This window comes from Daphnia pulicaria, chromosome 9 (genome assembly GCF_021234035.1).
Source record: "Daphnia pulicaria isolate SC F1-1A chromosome 9, SC_F0-13Bv2, whole genome shotgun sequence".
In the NCBI taxonomy this organism is placed as follows: domain Eukaryota; kingdom Metazoa; phylum Arthropoda; class Branchiopoda; order Diplostraca; family Daphniidae; genus Daphnia; species Daphnia pulicaria.
The window spans coordinates 557,802-576,971 of record NC_060921.1 but is presented as its reverse complement, the minus strand read 5'-3'; the positions used below and the strand labels follow the sequence as shown (position 1 = coordinate 576,971).

The 19,170-nt window shown below is 43.8% G+C and overlaps 7 protein-coding genes across 19 annotated transcripts in view; 5 read left to right on the top strand and 2 right to left on the bottom strand.

The window, feature by feature from the left end:
• Positions 1–19,170, top strand: part of LOC124312826 (exportin-1-like) — a 639,300-nt gene that overhangs the window by 332,399 nt on the left and 287,731 nt on the right. The window lies entirely within an intron of this gene.
• Positions 1–19,170, bottom strand: part of LOC124312831 — a 154,738-nt gene that overhangs the window by 15,671 nt on the left and 119,897 nt on the right. The gene's annotated exons all lie outside the window — the stretch shown is intronic.
• Positions 301–1,165, top strand: LOC124313345. Its single transcript, XM_046778228.1, has 2 exons — positions 301–429; positions 520–1,165. Exons 1-2 carry the CDS (start codon positions 316–318, stop codon positions 1,066–1,068), a joined length of 663 nt encoding a protein of 220 aa, XP_046634184.1. The 5' UTR covers positions 301–315; the 3' UTR covers positions 1,069–1,165.
• LOC124313114 (heavy metal-associated isoprenylated plant protein 32-like) lies at positions 2,338–4,096 on the top strand. The gene is made up of 4 exons (XM_046777850.1): positions 2,338–2,455; positions 2,533–3,181; positions 3,265–3,312; positions 3,386–4,096. Exons 1-4 carry the CDS (start codon positions 2,429–2,431, stop codon positions 3,925–3,927), a joined length of 1,266 nt encoding a protein of 421 aa, XP_046633806.1. The 5' UTR covers positions 2,338–2,428; the 3' UTR covers positions 3,928–4,096.
• LOC124312862 (protein lava lamp-like) lies at positions 5,009–8,267 on the top strand. Of its 9 annotated transcripts, none has more exons than XM_046777388.1 (5): positions 5,009–5,147; positions 5,214–7,278; positions 7,355–7,378; positions 7,496–7,618; positions 7,683–8,267. In XM_046777388.1, exons 1-5 carry the CDS (start codon positions 5,106–5,108, stop codon positions 8,078–8,080), a joined length of 2,652 nt encoding a protein of 883 aa, XP_046633344.1. In that variant the 5' UTR covers positions 5,009–5,105; the 3' UTR covers positions 8,081–8,267. The 9 variants fall into 9 exon arrangements, with proteins under 9 accessions (XP_046633344.1, XP_046633347.1, XP_046633346.1 ...); XM_046777391.1 differs by having other exon boundaries at positions 7,355–7,435; positions 7,480–7,515; positions 7,682–7,882; XM_046777390.1 differs by having other exon boundaries at positions 7,355–7,435; positions 7,480–7,570; positions 7,683–7,882.
• LOC124313315 (holotricin-3-like) lies at positions 11,215–18,886 on the top strand. 5 transcript variants are annotated; one of them, XM_046778177.1, is made up of 7 exons: positions 11,220–11,609; positions 11,698–12,244; positions 12,308–12,437; positions 12,508–12,631; positions 12,745–12,878; positions 18,329–18,458; positions 18,548–18,886. In XM_046778177.1, the coding sequence occupies exons 2-7, from the start codon at positions 12,221–12,223 to the stop codon at positions 18,573–18,575; spliced, it is 570 nt and encodes a 189-aa protein (XP_046634133.1). In that variant the 5' UTR covers positions 11,220–11,609; positions 11,698–12,220; the 3' UTR covers positions 18,576–18,886. The 5 variants fall into 5 exon arrangements, with proteins under 5 accessions (XP_046634131.1, XP_046634130.1, XP_046634129.1 ...); XM_046778175.1 differs by lacking the exons at positions 18,329–18,458; positions 18,548–18,886 and adding an exon at positions 13,059–13,394 and having other exon boundaries at positions 11,215–11,609; positions 12,745–12,968; XM_046778174.1 differs by lacking the exons at positions 18,329–18,458; positions 18,548–18,886 and adding an exon at positions 13,044–13,394 and having other exon boundaries at positions 11,215–11,609; positions 12,745–12,968.
• On the bottom strand, positions 13,295–16,909 carry LOC124312857. Its single transcript, XM_046777366.1, has 5 exons — positions 16,797–16,909; positions 16,443–16,598; positions 16,066–16,381; positions 13,906–16,002; positions 13,295–13,826 (listed from the first exon to the last, which is right to left on the bottom strand). The coding sequence occupies exons 2-5, from the start codon at positions 16,593–16,595 to the stop codon at positions 13,558–13,560; spliced, it is 2,835 nt and encodes a 944-aa protein (XP_046633322.1). The 5' UTR covers positions 16,596–16,598; positions 16,797–16,909; the 3' UTR covers positions 13,295–13,557.

Here is a 19,170-nt window from a genome sequence, read left to right as displayed (position 1 = left end):
TCAAAATTCGGTGGATCGATCATTGGTCCACCACCAAACGTGATGGACTGAAACAGAGATGACGTCATATATTCAATGGCACGATCTTTATTTTAAAAAAATTGCGGATTGAGTTATCAAGGTCGTCGTCATGAGACGTTGCTCATCACATCGCATTTCACCAAGGATTGACGCCCTGGAAATAACCAAATTTGCCTTTGAGCAACCACTTAATAGCGGGGGGAATTTTTTTTGGGGGGGTTTCCTTTATATTATTATTTTACTTCCGCCTTTAGTTTTTTAGTTTTATTTTACGATTTCCATAACAACCAAAAAATGTGGAGGCATAAATGGACGGCAGTTGGGACACTACCAGAGTCAGTCTGCTGTTTGGCACCGTCCAGTTCGTTTGGTATTTCACTCGCAGCCAAAATGAATTCCTTACTGCCGGTAAGTTTCTTCCCATCTAATCTCTCTCATATCTCTTTTGTGTCGTCGTCCCATCTGAATAAAATTGAATAATTCATGTGTCGCTCGCAGTTGATAGCCGTCGTTTCGTTCATGGCTGCCGTCGTCATGACTCAAGAAGAACCTTCCATTTCGTTCGGCGACTCTTCTCCCAGCAGCGATGCACCGGCCAGCACCTCAACTGGTGAAGGTGAAACGGTCGACCTTCGCCATCACTGGAAGCGTCCCTACAGCTACGGCTACGGCTATGCCCACGCTTCCTCTGCTTACTACCCCAGTTACTATGGCAACAACTACTACGGCGGAGGAGCTTATAATAATTACTACCCGCAAAAGCAGTACTACGTCCAGTCTCAGCCAGTCGCCGCTTATTACTATCCAGCGACGAGTTACGGTTACGGCGGCCACAACTACGGCTACAACACCAACCATTACAGCAGTACGTACCAGCAAACGTACAGCAGCAGCAGCAACAGTGGTGGCGGTGGATTTTATGGGCATCATGGCCTTGGCTATCGTGAAGGAAACAAAGACGACAAGACGGCAGCAGCCGAAACTATTCCGGCAATCCCTTCATCATCAACAGCCGATGGCGCTGTTGATACCATTCAATTTAATTGAAAACAATTGCATTTCTTCTTTCTACTGTTATTATGATGGTTGTAATAATAATGATAACCCCTTCTGGAAATATACTCGGCCAATGGCAGCAATTTTATTTGGCGCATTTATTATTCAAGAGATAGAAGAAAAATTAAACAAGAAAGTTGATTGTTGGGCCGATGAAACATTTTCAATTTCTTTTTTAATGGCGATGGGGCGGTGGTGGTGTGGTGATGTCGTTTGGGGCTTTTGGGGGATGCGCGTGACTCGGCACTTGCGCAATGCCAACCGGTCACGGCTCTTTGGCTGCTTAGCATTTGACGTGTGTAGCGAGCGGCCGCCCGGGTATTTCATTTTTTAAAAGAAAAGAAAAAGACACAAGACTTTATTCGGATGCGGACGAATGGACTTTTCTTTATGCTGAGCGTCTCTATACGTGGCCACAGGTCGATGGCCGTTGATGGGGAGCGTTCAAAACCAACAACAAACAGAACAAGAGAGACTCACTGTACATAGATTTGAACTCTCAGGCTAGTTTCTCATTATTAATCTCTGTGATTTTATTGAAATCACACGCAAGATATAAAAGGATGGAAATTCGACATTTCACACAGTGAACTAGTTCCACTGTTTGGCGCTATTTTATTCAAAATTACTAGCTGGGCGTTTCCCGCAGAAAACAGCAACCACCGTTTGATTGTTAAATTAAGATTCACCGCTATTTCGCAACTGTTTCTGTTTGTATCCAGCATGTGAGATGAATTGCCTTGATGGATTTTTGACACATCCCGCAATGGGCACAAAGAAAGACAAAAGTTCATCAGCACATCTGGTCCGTGTTGGTTGTTATCCAAACAATTTCAAATGTAATAGGAAAAAATGTCCAGTCAAATAGAAGAAACGACGAGTCTCATGCATATAGCTGGCGGCTCGATAACAGTTCGTGATGTGAAACCAGTTTCGATTACAATAATAAACTCGTCTGCGCATCTATATAACAGAACGGGTTATTCTCCTTTATAAAAATAATTGCATCGGAGCCGTGTGTGCTGTGTACACAATTTCGTTACTACTAGTCAAACTTCTTCTTCTTCATTCCTTTACATGGAGAAAAAGAGTCGAGATTGTTCTCTCAGTGCAGCAGCAGCTTCGATGGCTCATCAGGTTGTGATGTGCCCCTCCCACCCCCAGCCATTCGTCTTCCTCCCGTCGTCGTTTTTTTCTTTTTTCGTTCGGGAGAGATAGAAAAAAAAGGGCTATAGCTATGTGTATATAAAAGGGAGACAATATGTGAGGAGAGTCGTCACACGTTTGCCGAAACCAGTCGAGGAATCAACCCACAGTGTCCTCCTCTACAGATAAGGTCAACATTTCCAAGATGACAAAGGCGTTTCTCATCTGCACGGTATTTTCTTATTAAAATTTTGTTCAAACTCTGACTTTATTTTAAAAACCAAATTTTGAATTTTTTGGAAAAATTAGTTGTTGCTATTGGTGACGCAATATACGGCCAGTTCGGATGCCGACCAGAAGAAAGAGGATACCGTCGACCAAAAGAAATCAAACGAAAACGACGAATACAAGGCCCAACTCGAATCGGGAAAGAGCATCAAAGGTGAGGGACCTTTTGTCGTCAACGCCGAGCAATTGCCGGCCGACGCCCGTGATGAGGTCATGAAGCTGTTGAACACCCAGTACCGATTGTCCCAGGAGAGGAAACAACAGTCTGAAAAGAAAGCGCAACAGGTGCAACCGGAATTCAAACAAGACGACCTATTAGAAGATGGGCCACAATTATCGGAAGACGAAACGTTCGATCCGGAATTGGCGTCCGGAATTGCCGAGCTGTTGACCCGCATGGCCGTCGAAGATGAAGATGGTAACCAGTACCTCGACTTGGCCGAACTTCCCGCCGAGCTCCGGGAACCCGTTTCCAGCTATTTGATGAGGCAACAACAGGATGAGGAACAAATGCAATTGGACGATCTCGTCAAGGAGCAGATCAAGGTGGAAGCGGAAGAAAACAACAAGCCATCCGTCCCGGTCTCACCTACGCTCATCAAACAGCACGGCAGCCAAGTGGGAGGACTTTTAGGTAGTTTGATTGGCGGAGCTGTCGGAGGCTATCCAGGTATACAATTGAAATAATTTTGTATCCACATTTCCGGTTATCTCATTAGACTAACACGATTTTCTCTTTGAATATTTCTACAGCTTACGGCAACCCTGGAGCTAATTACGGCGGATACGGTGGATACGGCGGTAAACCAAATAATTTCTCATCTCCCAAATTGAATTTGTTTAATCATTCATTTGTTTTTTTTCGTGATTATAGGCAACTACCACGGTGGCTACCGGCCCCAGTATGGCGGATATCCTCAATACGGACAGCAATACGGAGGTTATCCCGGCGGAGGACATTACCAACATCATCACCATGGTTACGGTTACCCTGCCTATCCAGGAGTGGGACAGTCCTATGGCAACCGTCCCCAACGACCCCATGGTGTCATCGTCAGTCGCGAACAATTGGCCACTTTGTTGGCCGCTGATCCTACCCTGGCCGAATTCGTTTATCCCTTATCCCTGAATGCTGCTGCTGCTGCTGGACCTATGCCCGGCTATCATTTCGGCCAGCCCAGCAGTTACAACAGACAACAACCTAAACCTCAACAGTTTTACCAATCCGCTAATCCTTTGGCCGCCTATTACCAGCAATTCCTCCAGTCTCAGCAATATCAACCCCTCACTAGCGAGAAATTCGGCCCAGCTGGACGATTCCAACCGCCAACAACAATCACACAACAACAGCCAAGGCCCTTCGGCTACTACCCCAAACCATCCGCCGCTTCCGCACTCGACCGTTATCGTTTTTAACATCAAAATGGCCAAAGACTTTGGAAATCTGGTAGACGGGGGAGGAGGTTTTTATTGAAACTATATGCTCATTGATTGATAATAATGATTCGTTTGGTTATTATATTGAATGCAATATAATTGGGGTCCTGTATTTTCCACTGAAGAATACACACATGTTTATACTATATCTCTAACTGTGAAGACCTTGGTCTACGAATTTCATTTGTTCGACTCTAATTAAAAAAACAAATTATACGTGGCCGTGAAAAATAATTTCGTGCTTCACCACACACACACAAAAGGGAAGATCAGTCGTGAGCTCGGTCGAAATAATCAGTCGCCGATATTAAACCAGCAGTTGTCTTGGTTTATTACCTGATTATATTCGACCGAGAACAAAGTGTTGAAACTATTCGGTGCTGGGTGCGGGATCTCATCACCGAGTTCAAGGTGAAAAAGGTTTTATAGTCGAGTGGGGAGAAACAATTTTTACATTTTATCGACATCCTTTGATCGTTATTGGTCTGAGTCGAGAGAAACAAGTTGGTGAATAAATTAAAGAATTAACGGACGCCAGGGACTTTATGGGATAAAATAAGAATCAGTCCATTCAGCCTGGAAAGAAGAGGTCATTGGCCGCTAGATTTGGTTGGTTAAATTCCTGGCAGTCACGAAGAAAACACTCTACAGTTACGAGAGATGAGAGAGGGGCCTAGGAAACATTTTCAGACCGCTGTTGTACTATAACTGGAATAAGTTAAATAAATCTTTCCAAAACTCCTTTCACCAGCAGTTGCTGGTAGAGAGATATCCAGCAGATATAAGACTCCCCCCCTTTGGCTCTGGCGCTATTACCATTACACCTATATTGGGCTGTTGTTCAACAGCTGTGCTTGTTATTCTTTATAGTTTTGCGCTGCACTCCTCCTTATACATTCCCACCCATTCTTCCTCCCCCCTTTTTCCTCCGTCTTGTATATTCTCGGCGGTACTGGCCGTGAAAAATGAAGGGGGATATATATACACACTAATCGACGTGTGCGTGTGCCCACTCTGCTGTTGCCGCTGTGCACTGCTTACTATATAAGGGACAATTTGGCGAGCAGAGTGGCCATACGTTTGCGGAGACTTGTCGAGGAATCAGCTATAGTTCTACAGTTCTATTCTAATAATAGAAACACACACACGTAGCGGCCATGGCAATCAGCAACTTGAAAGTTGCCGTCCTCTTCCTCACGGTACAATTTTTATTGGAATTAATTGTCTTTCACGTTTGACCGAATTTAATTTGAATTTTGTTCTAGTTGATTGCGGTCGGATGTGAGGCTGCCCCAGTCGATTCCGATGTCAAGGCGGATGCGCCCATCGTCCTTCCGACTCCCGTCATCGTCGGCGAGAATTCAGAGGTGATCCAGTTCGACACTTTGCCCCGGGAAATTCAACAGCAAGTCGTTGAGGCCCTTCACAAGGAACACGAACAAGTGGAGGCCCGCAACAAGGTCCAACAGCAATTGGAAGAATTCGATAAAAATAAAATCGTCCTGCCCGCACCCGTCATCGTTGGCGAAAACTCGGAGGTGATCCCATTTGAAACGCTCCCGCGTGAAATTAAGCAACAAGTGGTCGAAGCCCTTCACGACGAATACGAGCAAGTCCAAGCCCGGACCCAGGTGAGGCAACAATTGGAAGAATTCGATAAGAACAAGATCGTCCTTCCGGCTCCGGTCATTGTTGGCGAAAATTCCGAGCAGATCCCGTTCGAAACTCTCCCGCGGGAAATTAAGCAACAAGTGGTCGAGGCTCTGCACAACGAGTACGAGCAAGTTCAGGCTCGTACTAAAATCAGGCAACAAATCGAAGAATTCGACAACCACAAAGACAAGATCGTCCTACCCGCTCCTGTCATCGTCGGTGAAAATTCCGAGCAAATTCCATTTGAAACTCTCCCGCGTGAAATCAAACAGCAAGTGGTTGAGGCCCTCCACAAGGAACACGAGCAGCAAGTGGAGGCTCGTAACAAGGTGAGGCAACAAATTGAAGAATTTGACAACAACAAGGACAAGATTGTTCTTCCGGCCCCCGTCATCGTAGGTGAAAATTCCGAGCAGATCCCGTTCGAAACGCTCCCGCGGGAAATCAAACAACAAGTGGTGGAAGCCCTTCACAAAGAATACGAAGAACAAGTGGAAGCCCGGACCAAAGTCAGGCAACAACTGGAAGAATTCGACAAAAATAAAATCGTCCTGCCGGCCCCGGTTATTGTTGGCGAGAATTCCGAGATTGTTCCGTTCGAAACGCTCCCGCGTGAAATTAAACAGCAAGTCGTCGAGGCCCTCCACAAGGAACACGAACAGCAAGTGGAGGCCCGTACTAAGGTCAGGCAACAATTGGAAGAATTCGATAAGAACAAAATTGTTCTACCCGCACCCGTCATCGTAGGTGAAAATTCCGAACAGATCCCGTTCGAAACACTCCCGCGGGAAATTAAACAGCAAGTGGTTGAAGCCCTCCATAACGAATACGAGCAAGTCCAAGCTCGGACAAAGGTGAGACAACAACTGGAGGAATTTGACAAAAATAAAATCGTCCTGCCCGCACCCGTCATTATTGGTGAAAACTCTGAGCAGATCCCATTCGAAGCCCTCCCGCGTGAAATTAAACAACAAGTGGTGGAAGCTCTGCACAACGAGTACGAACAAGTCCAAGCCCGTACTAAGGTGAGACAACAATTGGAAGAATTCGATAAGAACAAAATCGTCCTTCCGGCTCCCATTATCGTCGGTGAAAATTCCGAGCAGATCCCGTTTGAAGCACTCCCGCGTGAAATCAAACAGCAAGTGGTCATCGCCCTTCACAAAGAATACGAAGAACAAGTAGAGGCCCGCAACAAGTTTCAGAAAGAGCATCCGCTAGAGGCAGCCAACGATCCATCCAAACATCAGGTCCAGCTGACGGCGGAACAAAAAACGGAATTGGAGGCGATGCTCATCCAAGAGCAAAAAGTCATCCAGGCCATCAAAGAGCACCAAGACGGGCAGCAGTCGTCATTTCAAACCAACGGAGAAGAAATCGTTTCGTCTGACGCTCGACTGGCCCAGGAATTGACTCGCATGGCCGTCGACGACGGACAGGGAAATCAATTTGTCGACATGGATAATCTGCCGGAAGGAATCAAGACTCAAGTCGCCGATCTCTTGATCAAACAGCAACAGCTGGAACAAGACAAGAAAGTCGTAGAGGAGAACAAGGAAGAATCAAAGCAACAATCTGAGATACGACCGACCGAGAATGCCGATGACAAGCAAGCCGGAAGTCAACTGGGCGGAATCTTGGGAACTTTGATTGGCGGAGCTATTGGAGGCTACCCTGGTATAAACTTGGACGATTGTTTATATCTAACACAATTGGCGAATTATCATTTTCATTCTTTTTTGTTATTGATCAGCTCAAGGCGGTTATCCTCAAAGCGGTTACCCTCAACAAGGTGGTTACCCAGGAGGTTATCCAGGTGGCTATCCAGGTGGCTACCCTCAACAGGGGGGCTATCCCGGCGCTGGTTATCCGGGCGGAGGCTATCCAGGCGGAGGCTATCCAGGCGGTGGCTACCCTCAACAAGGTGGATATCCTGGCGCCTACCCCGGAGCTGGATACCCTCAACCAGGAGGTGGTTATCCCGGAGGTGGTTATCCCGGAGGTGGTTATCCCGGAGGTAATTAAAAATCATTCGGAAATAAAAAGGAGAAAAAGCTTAAATTGAATTGTAAATGATTTAGGACAATATGGCAACCGTCCCAACCGGCCATTGGGTTCCGGCCACGGCAAACATTGGGGCTTTAACGTTCCTCAATTGTACCAATCGCCATCAGCACCTCAGCAGCGTCCGTACGCGATCCTAGTCAGTCGTGAACAACTGGCCGAGATGATGGCCGGTGCTGGGGGATCGGCCAACGACGGCGAGATCATCTTGGCCCAGCCCAATTTCGTCAAAAAGATCAACCCGCAATTCCATCATGATCCTTACGCTGCTGCCCATTACCCGCAACAATTCTACCAGCCACCCGCCATGAAATACGGCCAGTATCAATACCATCCGGCCGATATCCAGCAACGAAGACCGCCATTCCACTTCCGACCCTACCATCCCGATTTTGTCAACCCGTACTTTTATTGAATCCCCCGCCATTCGTCCCGCAGAACTGTTTGGTCTAAACATTTTTGTTTTCTGGTTTTATGAATAACTTATTTTGCTGCAAGGATTTGGGGTTTGCTTTTTACTTTTGGGAGGGATTTGCTGTTTTGTGTGTCTGGTTAAAAAATTGAAATCATTTCAAGTGGAAATACATTTGTAAACGCATTCAGATTTCTTGTATACACGACACAAAAATGGTAGGACAAGCTAAGCCGAAGGGCATTCGGTCATTGCAGTCGTGTTTTTTTTCCATCCATCCGGATGCGCAGCAGTGATGTAATAACGCAGATGACGGTACTTATAGATACTAGTTAGACGCACAACTATCTTTTGCGGTCGAGCACCAAGGTCGCGGTTAAAAAGACTCTCCCCCTCCATCGAAAAAATTGTTCATTTTAAAATTCTTTTCATCGCTCGAGTTCGCTTGGCCAGCAGTTTTTCCCAGGAGGTATAATTGAACACACGGTTTGCGCTGCCCATACAGCGATTACCATCATTTTCGATTTCCATCGTGCTGCGTAATAAATAAGTAGACGGCGTTCGCACATGTCGGTTCGTTACGCCAGGATGAGAGACGGCCCTGTACAGTCCCAAACTGTTATGCCACATAGGAAACGAAGGGAAACCCTACTATAATCATGTTGATGAGCTTTTTGACTTGTTGGTGAACGAACCGCAGTGCGTGACATTCACGCCATATTTCATCTCCCCTATATACAAGTGCATGCACAGGACTCTAGAAGAAACGTAAAATTTTGAATGGAGCCAAATGATTTCAGATGGGCAGAAGAAGAAAAGTCGCTGACTGATTTATCAGCGAATGGCCGCCGGAAGGTAAAAGGAGTTGACCGCAAATTGCTCGACACAAAGTATTGAGCTGCGAAACGTATTTTACACGTTTAATTCTTTTAAATACTCTACGTGAGCTCGGTTAAACATACAAAATGGAAAAAACGGACCAGCCAACGGGCGCAATTGCACTTCAAAGTTCTTTGAACTGATAATGGCTATGCTGATGTAAATTTCAAAAGCCCTTGTATGTACAAGTATAGCCACACAATTGACAAAGCCCGGCTATATGGTAAAAGCTCACCCATCGCTGGGATTATACGCAATAAAAATGTTTACATCCAGCGTCGCACATTTCCAATAATCACGTGAAGACACTCGACCTGTTAATTATTTTGAACGCCCGCCCTTGAAAAACAAAAACAAAATTTTCGCAAACACCACAGACGGATAATTTCTTTCTTTTTCTGTAATGTTTTCAGAGGTATAATTTAATGGGAGTTGGACAAATAAGGAAAGATCAAGTCGATGAACTTTCGAAGGTGACTTTCACAAAAGCTTCATTTTGTTTTTCGCTCGTTTCGGCCTCACAATGAGGAGATGTGAAAAGGAAGAACCGTTTCTTTTTTAACTAAAACGACTAGTCTGATGGGGTTTTTCTGAATTTGTCGTCCCTTTGGGTTTGTACCCATACTGAAATTTATGTTGGAAAGAACAGAACGTTAGCTAGGCCATTCAGGGATGTATAAAATACTGTCTGACTGGGCTGCTGGCACATTCCACTTTATATTGACGTGTGATGATAATTGTCGATAAAATTTTGTGCACCATTCTGCACAAGGCTTTTGCCAAATATTTCCCTCAGGTACAAAACGTCAATAGAAATGTCGAGAAAAACTTTAATAAGCTTTTTTGGTAGATGTGGTCTTCATCGCCGTTGTACTGAATTATTAATACTCTAGTGGCCTTTGAGTCAAAAAGACATTGGTTGAAACTTGAAACTACGAAACTTGGATTCGAAAAAAGGTCAACAATTCAACTTGTCCACAACAAGTTTCCTCGTTTTCAACAAAATTGTAAGTTTTCAAAAAAGTTTTAAATAATCGAACAAGTCGGAGCTGTGTGCAACTTTGGTTGATTGTTGAAAATAAACCTGACATTCTAAATTTCCGACCCCTGGCTAGTGAATGTAAAAGAATGATGCAGATTCTTCCTACCTTAATCGAAAGAAGATGATGGGGAGGATGCAGCTGGGACATTCTAGTTGATTTCGATCTTGAAGTGGATTTTATCTGAAGCCTAGATTTAAACAGTATGATTATTAAAGACTCGATAACTAATAGTGAATACATGTTAATTTTACTATACCTCTAGGGGAAGTGATGTAATTTTATGAATGTGTTCGACCAGCATTTTGCAACAAATCGAGTTTTCAGTAACAGCTGAAGTGTCAGTCACAGAAATGAGATATTTTATGCAATTCCCAAGTTTCAGCACACAGTTCGAGTTTCTCCATGCTACTCAAGTTTTCATCAAAGAGATTCAGCACACACTTGACTGTGAACAAACTATAAACATTTCTCATCATCATTTTGTTTGATTTAATTGTTCAAAGGCACCTGGCCAAATGTTGGAATGCCACAATAGTCATTAAAAAAAAATGTTATCTAGTTTCAGTAAAAAGTTGCAGTACTGAGAGCAACGACCACGTTGTTAACTGATTCAAACTTGGAAGAAAGGTGAACTAGATGTCTAGATCATAAGAAACGTTTCACAAGAATCTGACAAGAATAGAAATGTATGCAAATTTTGCGCGCCGAGTTATTGTCGTACAATGTTGCATGAATCGAAATTCGATCCCTTTTATTTCGTAATAAAAAGATATCATAAAAATAATAAATCGTGTCCTATTTATCTCAACGTCTCAAAGAAACGAAAAACTTTAAAAAATTTAATTTAAAATATTTCAAGTTAAGTTTAATTTTGACGTTGCCAGAGCAATAGATCCCTGGTCGGTTCACGGCTGTGTTGGCTTCCCCATCTCGATTTTAGGGTAAACGTAAGCCGATTTGTAAAAATGGATGAGCGCCTCTAGTGAGTGTGTCAGCTACTACGCTCAGCTACTTTTGAGAGCCTAGATGGCTCTGTTTCATTTTTACCCTTCACAATTCTGACAGGCCCCGCCCTAAAACCCCCTGAAAATCGGCTTACGTTTACCCTAAAATCGAGATGGGGAAGCCAACACAGCCGTGAACCGACCAGGGATCTATTGCTCTGACGTTGCTTTGTTTTGATCGATGATCTGGTGAGAATATCGTCTGCTACATCATTATCGAATACGTTCAGTGACGTGAATCAGGATCACACATCTTTTTAACCGTTTTCGAACAATTATTACATTAGAATTTTGGATGAAGTAACATCAAATATGTGTTACCTAGGACGCTGACACAAATTTACTGTTAGACCATTCACTAGCGTTCAATATTGTGCCACCACCAAATGCGGTCGGTCGGCAGATTTTCTCTCTCGACAGCTGCTCGATGTTGTTCTACATTTGAATGTCTACGGTTGATTGCTGTTTGACGAAGTGTGTCGTCATACAAAAACAGGACGTGGCCCGGCCCCGTGCCCACACTCTGCCATCAGCTTTCATCGCCGTGAGTTTGGATAAAAACACCAAGCCGTTCTCATCATGTTTCGCCGTTATTTCTGCTACCTGGTAACGATCGTAACTGATTTTTAAGCATTTTTAACTATTATTATTACATTGTTTAACTTACCTGTTAATACTGTCTCACGGGCGACAGGTAGGCTCGGTTATATTGGCAATGTTGCTGACGTTTTCGATCGCGGCTGCAGATGAGAAACAAGAACCTGCCGTCCCTGATGTTGTCGAGTCGTCAGATCTTCCATCGGACGGCCCTAATGAACGGTCATTTGGACTTATCGGACTGGTGGCTTCCATTTGGGCCGTCCTTCGCCGCACCATGGGCTAATGTAATGTAGTACTCTCCCCTATATTTATTCTAAATGGTCCCTTATTTGATTTGATGATGTCTGTGTTCAAATCCATCAAAGACATCGATGAAAGATAAAAGAAAACGAAAATAAATAAATTAAATGACTATTTCCTTGTGTCCACGTCCTATTTTTGTTGTTGAAATGTCGAGGAGGTTTGATTCTTATCTATTTGAAGGAAACTTGTTTTTGAAAGAGACGATTCTTTTCAGGGTAATCTTATAAATGACCTGAACCCACTCAAAATTAAATTCAGTCGAGGACTAGTGTTTGAGAGGTCAAGTTTGAGTTCTTTCTCGTCCTAATATTCAAATGTTTCGTCCAAATCACCTAAAGGTAAGACCATAATTAATTTTACAGTGATGAATTATTTTTGTTCTTACTTTTGTTTGTTTATAGAGGATCGTGATTTGTGCGGTGCTGTTGTCGGTGATGATGTCATCGGTGGGTGCTGCTGAATTATCTCGACCAAAAAGAGACCCTCAAATTCTGAACGCTCTGCTTCAGAGCCTTGTCAACGGGCAGCAAGGTTGTCTCTCCGCTTACCGAATAAGTCTTATTGATTGAATAATAATTGGATTGTGGCATTTGATTGACAGTTCCAGGGTATTCTCCTCCGTATGGCGTTGGTGGTTTTGGTAATAATGGATTTGGACCTGCTGGTGGATTTGCCGGTGGCTACCGTCCAATGGGGAATGGGGGGCATCATCATCATGGAACAGGGTCAGTTGTTTCCTTTTTTCAATCAATTGTTGCTCATCCGTCCATTTTTGATTTTAATTTTTGATTCTCGTTCTTTGATTTTAATTTCTCGTGTCATTTGAATTATTTCACAGCGGATTTCACGGTGGCCACGGGACTGGTGAATTCGGAGTTGGTCAACATCACGGAACAGGTGGACACGGGAGCAGTGGTTTTGGAACGGGACACGGTCACGGTAATCACGGCCACGTCAATCACGGTCATGGCGATCACGGACCGAGTGGATTCACTACCGGAGGTCACGGGACAAGCGGATTTGGTGGGGCTGGTGCCCATAAATCAACTGGACACGGGTCGGGTGGACACGGGTCAGGTGGACACGGGTCGGGTGGACACGGGTCAGGTGGACACGGGTCGGGTGGACACGGGTCAGGATGGCACGGGCCAGGTGGACAAGGACACGGATTAAATGGACAAGGAACAGGTAATCAGCATGGAAGTCACGGAGGTGGCGGCCACAGGCCAAGCGGATTCGGGATTGGGGGCCACGGGTCGGGCCCACATATTGGAAATGGACATACTGGGAATCATCATAATTAATGCTTGAAATATTATTGACTTGACGCTGTAACAATTGCGGAGAACATACCGCTAACTAAAAATACACACAATTTCAACTCCACATATTTGTTACTGTGTTTTTATTCCTTTCAGCTGCAATTCCACTTCCTTCACCACAATAAAAGTTCTAACCAAGGATCGCAACTGGGTTCTCATTAACACACAAAACTAAACGGAATGAAACAATTAGACACAAGAAAAACAAGATATTTTTCAACCAACTTTCCGAATAGAAAAAAAAAGAAAAATTCAAACATGAAATGTTAATTCATATTGAAAAGTTTTTACCGAATCAAAATGACGAGATAAGAAGATGAAATTTGAATTCATTTCCTATTGCTGTCACTACGGCGGATTCGTTTGGCAGATGGACGAGATGAGACGCAGGAAGTAGATTCAGATGAGACTGGATCGTTCTGCTGAGATGTTCTGATGACATCGATGACTTTGGATTCGCATTCTTCGGCCGGTAGTAGGCGGGATCGTCGATCCTGAAGCTCCAGCAATTCGGTACGCGATTCGTGAAACACCTCGACGTGTTTCCGATGCAAATCGCGAGTCTTGGTGACGACGCATTGAAATGTCGTGCCTATTCCTTTGATTACACATAATGGAAAAATAAATCAAAAATAAAATCAAAAAAAAAAAGGAGAAAAATCTTTGATTACACATACCATGATGATATTCTCCTTCGATTTCCGTTTTGGCGCTGTATCCGTTGTCCAGCTGATCGGGACCAAAGTATTTCTCGCACCAAGTCTCCGCCGCTTGTTTGCTGTGGAATCCGGGGAAAGTTGCTCTGGCCTCAGAGGAATGAAAAAACTTCTTCAACGGCGGGACATCATCGAAAACGGCGGTGCCCTGGATCCAGCTGAAAACGGGCAGGCGCATTCCCTCGAGGTGGTTGATGCGAGTAGAGACCAGCAAGTTGAGCGCCCATTTCCCGCTCGTGGTGGTCAAGGCCTGGTACCAGACGTCGGCAGAAGCGACAATCATTTTGATGGCGTCAAAGTTGCTCTGGTTGACAAGTTCTTGAGTAATTTTCTTGAGCAAAATGGCGTCTTCCAGTTTGAGGTAAAAGAGCATGACCTCTTCAGCCAAAGGTTTCGGTATAAAGTAGGAGAGCAGCTTCCTGTGCAGACCCTGTTGCATTTTCTGGCATTCTTGGATGTTGTCAAGTTGGGATCGGTAAGTCGTCTGGATTCCCTCGATGACGGAGAAGAGCATAGGCAGAGGAAGCAACTTGAGGCCATCGCCGAATGTAATCAATGTATGCAGCGTTACCAAGCCTCTGACCTGGGGATTCTCCTCGTACATGCGGAAGACCATGGCGGCACAGGTGACGAGGGTGGAGACGGACAGGCTGGGCATCAAATTTTTTGACTTGGAGTAGAGAAAAGTGACACATTTGCAGCCGATTTTTTCTGCAACGTCTTTCAAGTCGACGTTATAAAGTTCCATGACCAAGTGGGCGAAATTTTCAATTTGCTCCAAGGCCCGATGCTCACAGACGAGATGGCTCATAAAATCCGAAACGGTCACTCCAACCTTTTTAATCAGACGGGCCACTCCGATGGCAATCGCTTTGCTCCTCAACCCTTCATACTGGATAGGATGTCCGGAGAAGTTGTCGGACAGCAAATGTAGTAACTTCAGATTGTTGTATTCGGTATCGAGTTGAAGGCAGATGGACACCAGACGCCGTGTTCTCTCTTCTCGGTCGACGGCCTCCAGCCAAACTTTCTCTGGAAAATCCTGGCAGAATGTTATCACTCGATTCAAGGCTTTGGTGTTCGGGTTGGCCTCCAGTTGGTCCAGCGCAGCAGTGAAATTGCAACTGAACATCAGCTCAAAGGAATTTTTGGGGCTAATCACAAGCACAGATCGAGGATGGAATACATTGCGCAAGTTACTCGGGTCGAGACTATCGCCACTCATTTCCAGGCAATCATATTCGAGCGTGTAGAGACCATGATTGAAAGGGATGACATTCGTATCAATATCGACCTTTAAAAAGGGTGGTCTGCATTCGACGATTCGACCGTCGAGACAGGTCAGGCTCGCAATCTCGACAGAGACTCCAAATTCGGGATAGACAACGTCAGAGATTGTTTGTGTTTCTGGCCGTAGACATTTGCAACGTTTTTGTACGCAGCACAAACAGTTGGCAATGGGACGCTCCGTCTCCGAATTGTCCTCGTCGGTTTCCACCGAATTCTCCTCGTCGGTTTCCACGCTCTCCTCTTCCGAGAGAGTCTTGTTAAACAGTCCGAAGACAGTTTTCCGTAATTGGGCCAGATACATGTCGACAGTGCCAACGGAGAGAAGGAGCCGAGCCAGAAGGCGATCTTTACCTTTCAGGCGGCCAAAATTGAGCTCAGACGGGGCGTAGCGATGCTCGAGGAGTAGGACCAGCATATTAGGCTGGTTATTCTCCGTTGGGGGCCAAGTTGGGGCCCAGTGGGCAAGAGTCTTCTGAACGTCGTTGACGGCTTGAAAGGTGTGGAGATCCACAGACGGCGACAGGGAGGACAGGAGAGGAGTCGTTTCGAGTTCCAACTCGAATTGCATGGTCAATCGGTAGCCAAACTTGACCTCTTCGAACGTGTGATGGCAATCAGAGTAAAAAGTAGTCAGGTGGTAATCACGATCACTTCCATCGCAAACGTTGAACAAACGAATTCGATCATCGAGTTCCACTTTGCTTCGACCTCCTTCGTGGCCACCTTCAACTGGGATTTGTAATACCATTTTCATGAATGATCCTCTAGCTAAAGAGAAAATTAATTATTTGTTTTGGACAGTAAATTATGGATAGATTTTAAAAATTGTACCTTTGTCTTCAACAAAGGACCACTTTGAAGTGCCTGACCCGTGAGAGTGACCAGTTCCACAAATGATGACACTAACCAGGGTTGATTTCACTTTGAACGCAAAAGGGTCCAGACCCATTAGACGTAACATTTTGTTGGTTAATGCTGGCAAAGTCTCAGAATACTTTTCAGCAAGAGCAGTGAATCCATGTTCTGTTAACAGTTCTTGTCCACTAATTGTCCACAATTTCTTTGACTTCAACAAGTGTGTGGATCTGTCTGTTGGGTCTGGTTTATTACTTTCATTAGAAATTGCACGAGTTAGCTTTTTCAGCTTCTATTAAATACAAAAAGTTTTGTTGAAATTTCCCTTTGAAAATGTCAATAAAATCACTTACCTCAAGGGAGACAGGTACAAGCATGTTTTCACAGTTGTTTGGGAACTCGTTGTTATCCAGTCTCAAATTCGCTGCAAACTGACAATCCGTTGACAGTGAATCAAGTTTGGAGTGTATGGCCACCTCCAAACCATCTTTAAAACTCTCATCCATTTTCTAGTAAAATGAGAGAAGAAAAATAAGTCTGGTCAAGAAGAGAAAAACGAAATTTACATAAGGCGACTTGAGGTGGGCATTCAGTTTCACGCAGATTAAACCCTAACTGTTTCATTGAGATAAAGTTTGATAATAACTCGCCTAAAAGTGTAAACCACCAGTATTATTACTCAAAACATGTTCAAAATTAACCAATACCTTTTTTTATTATTATTGTTAGTGAATTTGTCGAGTCGACGTCACGTCATCGATCCAGAAAAAGCAGACAATGCCCAAAGACCTCGCCCCGCCGTTACACGTCGTTTCCAGTTTATCCCGCGCACGATGAGTCTCCTTTTGTACTACTACAGCGCCTCTGACGAGGAACATCACAATCAATTTTCCCGCTTTATTCAAATTTTTTATAATTAGAAGATTAAGTAAATACAAAACACACTGCAGTGACTGCACCATGAATATACTAATGAATTAAATCTTACTATTACTTATTCTTTTAAATAAATTTGGGAAAAAAACAATTAATTCCGAGACACAAGAGACGCAATCAAGTAAGACATTCACTTGTTTTATTTTATTTGTTTCTGGATCAGTAATTACACTTTTTGTACTCACTCTGGCCAGCTGTGTTTGAAGGGATGGCCGTGTTAATAATATAAAAATAAATTCAGAAAACGAAAATAAATATAAGACAAGTATCACAACGACAAACGACATTATGAGTACGAGAGGAAAAGAATAGAAATGTGAAAGGGTAGGGATGGATGAGGAAAAATACAAGTTGAGTTGAAAAATAACTTGTAACAACAGAAAAGGGAAAAAAACGCAAGGAAAGAAGAAGTTCAGCTTACAGCACGATGGAAATGGGACCGAAGGCAGCGGCCAACACGAAGGCCAAGTCGGAATCAACAGCGACGGAAATTAACACTACCCGACATCCACAATAAAAGTGTAGCGTGTGCGATCAGTAGCACTATTCCGCATTATTCAATTATTGATAGATGATTGATGATCTCATAGTTCAATACAGACAAATACGACACATAAAGTAGCACTCTGACGATGCATTGATTAGTCGAGTTCTTATTGGATATAAAAAGTTGTGATATTTCGTAAAATTTGAATCGATTGATGAATCGCGATATGAAGAGGTGGACAAAACAAAGACCCTCATTGGACATGAGAGTGGAAATCGATCGTTATCTTCATGAAATAAAACCCAGCAATGCACTATCCTCTTTTGTTTAAACTCGGTAGAGGCGGACTGATGCTGCTGGCCAGACCACATAAATGGCCTCTACCCACTCGACATTTCAGACAGTTGCTGCCCTTTGCAAGTTGAAGGTTCGTTCTAGAAAGGTCCATGACCCATTGGCGCCCAGCTAAAAATGCATTTCCCAATTCAACTGGCAAGAGTCTATCGCGTCATTTTCCATTGTAATAAATGTTTTGCTAAAATGTTATTATGATTTATAGTTGAGCTTGATTGCTGTGATTTTGTTGTCGCTGTTATCTGTGCTGGGAGGAGCGGAACAAGTCGGAGCCCGTCCCAAACGAGAGCCTCAACTTCTTGGCGCTCTACTTCAAGGTGCACTCGTCGGACAGCAAGGCTACGGGGGCTACTACGGCGGTTATGGTATATAGCTAAATTCTATTATTCATTGACGAATCGTTATATTTGAATTTTCGCGCTTATTTTGAATCGCCGTTTTATTTCTCAGGCCCTTACAATAGCCACGGAAGTCACGGTCATGGTCACGGAAATGGTCACGGACATGGCGGACACGGTGGACATTATGGACATGGTGGACATGGTGGATATGGTGGACATGGTGGATATGGTGGACATGGACATGGTGGAGGGTAATAGTCTATTTGCAATTACTACTTTTAATTAATAATTTTTTTTTTTTATTTGCCAATTGATTAATTACGTTTTTGCTATTCAAAAGGCACGGCCATCATCACGGTCATCACTAATTGATAATCAGCTCAGCACCTGAATTCATTTCTCCGCTTCCCTTTCGTCACGAATTCATTTCGACATTTCTAATTAATTATGAATCTGGATTGGCGTCATCTGCTGCATCTCATTACTTATTATTTCTTTTATTCCTGCTCAAACTGCTTATGAACAAAAACGATAGACCCGGATAGACCCTTTCACGCATTTACACAAAACTTCCGGGTCCTTGGCTCTATAGATTCTCTCATCTCTTCATCAATAAGTTATCAATTTATCATCGTCTGGCCATTGATCTGAGAAAATACACGAAATATTTTTAATGAAATAATTCAAGGTTATTAAAGTTAAGGGTCTTTCAAACCTTGTTTTTTTTTTTTTAATTTTGTGTCGATAAGAGGAAGAAACCGTGGGGAGGTCATCACCCCTTACCTGACCATATAACCCTCAGCAAAAGGTTGGAAAATGTAACGAACCGTCAATCCAAGTTAAAAGTCGAGTTGAGAATAAACTATATGTGGGGCAAACAGGTAGGCCTATCTTTCCTTTGTGTGAATTCCCTGACCTGCCCAACACTGGAGAGTCTCCGGTCAGTTGGAGTTTAGAAACGAA

Coding starts and splice junctions, on each gene's coding strand:
- LOC124313345 (XM_046778228.1), top strand. CDS start 316: ATGTGGAGGCATAAATGGACGGCAGTTGGGACACTACCAGAGTCAGTC. Junction 430..519: donor AAATGAATTCCTTACTGCCG/GTAAGTTTCTTC, acceptor TGTCGCTCGCAG/TTGATAGCCGTCGTTTCGTT.
- LOC124313315 (XM_046778173.1), top strand. CDS start 12,221: ATGTTTCGTCCAAATCACCTAAAG. Junction 12,245..12,307: donor TTCGTCCAAATCACCTAAAG/GTAAGACCATAA, acceptor GTTTGTTTATAG/AGGATCGTGATTTGTGCGGT. Junction 12,438..12,507: donor CCTTGTCAACGGGCAGCAAG/GTTGTCTCTCCG, acceptor TTTGATTGACAG/TTCCAGGGTATTCTCCTCCG.
- LOC124312862 (XM_046777383.1), top strand. CDS start 5,106: ATGGCAATCAGCAACTTGAAAGTTGCCGTCCTCTTCCTCACG. Junction 7,279..7,354: donor AGCTATTGGAGGCTACCCTG/GTATAAACTTGG, acceptor GTTATTGATCAG/CTCAAGGCGGTTATCCTCAA. Junction 7,619..7,682: donor CGGAGGTGGTTATCCCGGAG/GTAATTAAAAAT, acceptor TAAATGATTTAG/GACAATATGGCAACCGTCCC.
- LOC124312857 (XM_046777366.1), bottom strand. CDS start 16,595: ATGGATGAGAGTTTTAAAGATGGTTTGGAGGTGGCCATACACTCCAAA. Junction 16,003..16,065: donor GTCCTTTGTTGAAGACAAAG/GTACAATTTTTA, acceptor TTTTCTCTTTAG/CTAGAGGATCATTCATGAAA. Junction 13,827..13,905: donor CGAAGGAGAATATCATCATG/GTATGTGTAATC, acceptor GTGTAATCAAAG/GAATAGGCACGACATTTCAA.
- LOC124313114 (XM_046777850.1), top strand. CDS start 2,429: ATGACAAAGGCGTTTCTCATCTGCACG. Junction 2,456..2,532: donor AGGCGTTTCTCATCTGCACG/GTATTTTCTTAT, acceptor TGGAAAAATTAG/TTGTTGCTATTGGTGACGCA. Junction 3,313..3,385: donor CGGATACGGTGGATACGGCG/GTAAACCAAATA, acceptor TCGTGATTATAG/GCAACTACCACGGTGGCTAC.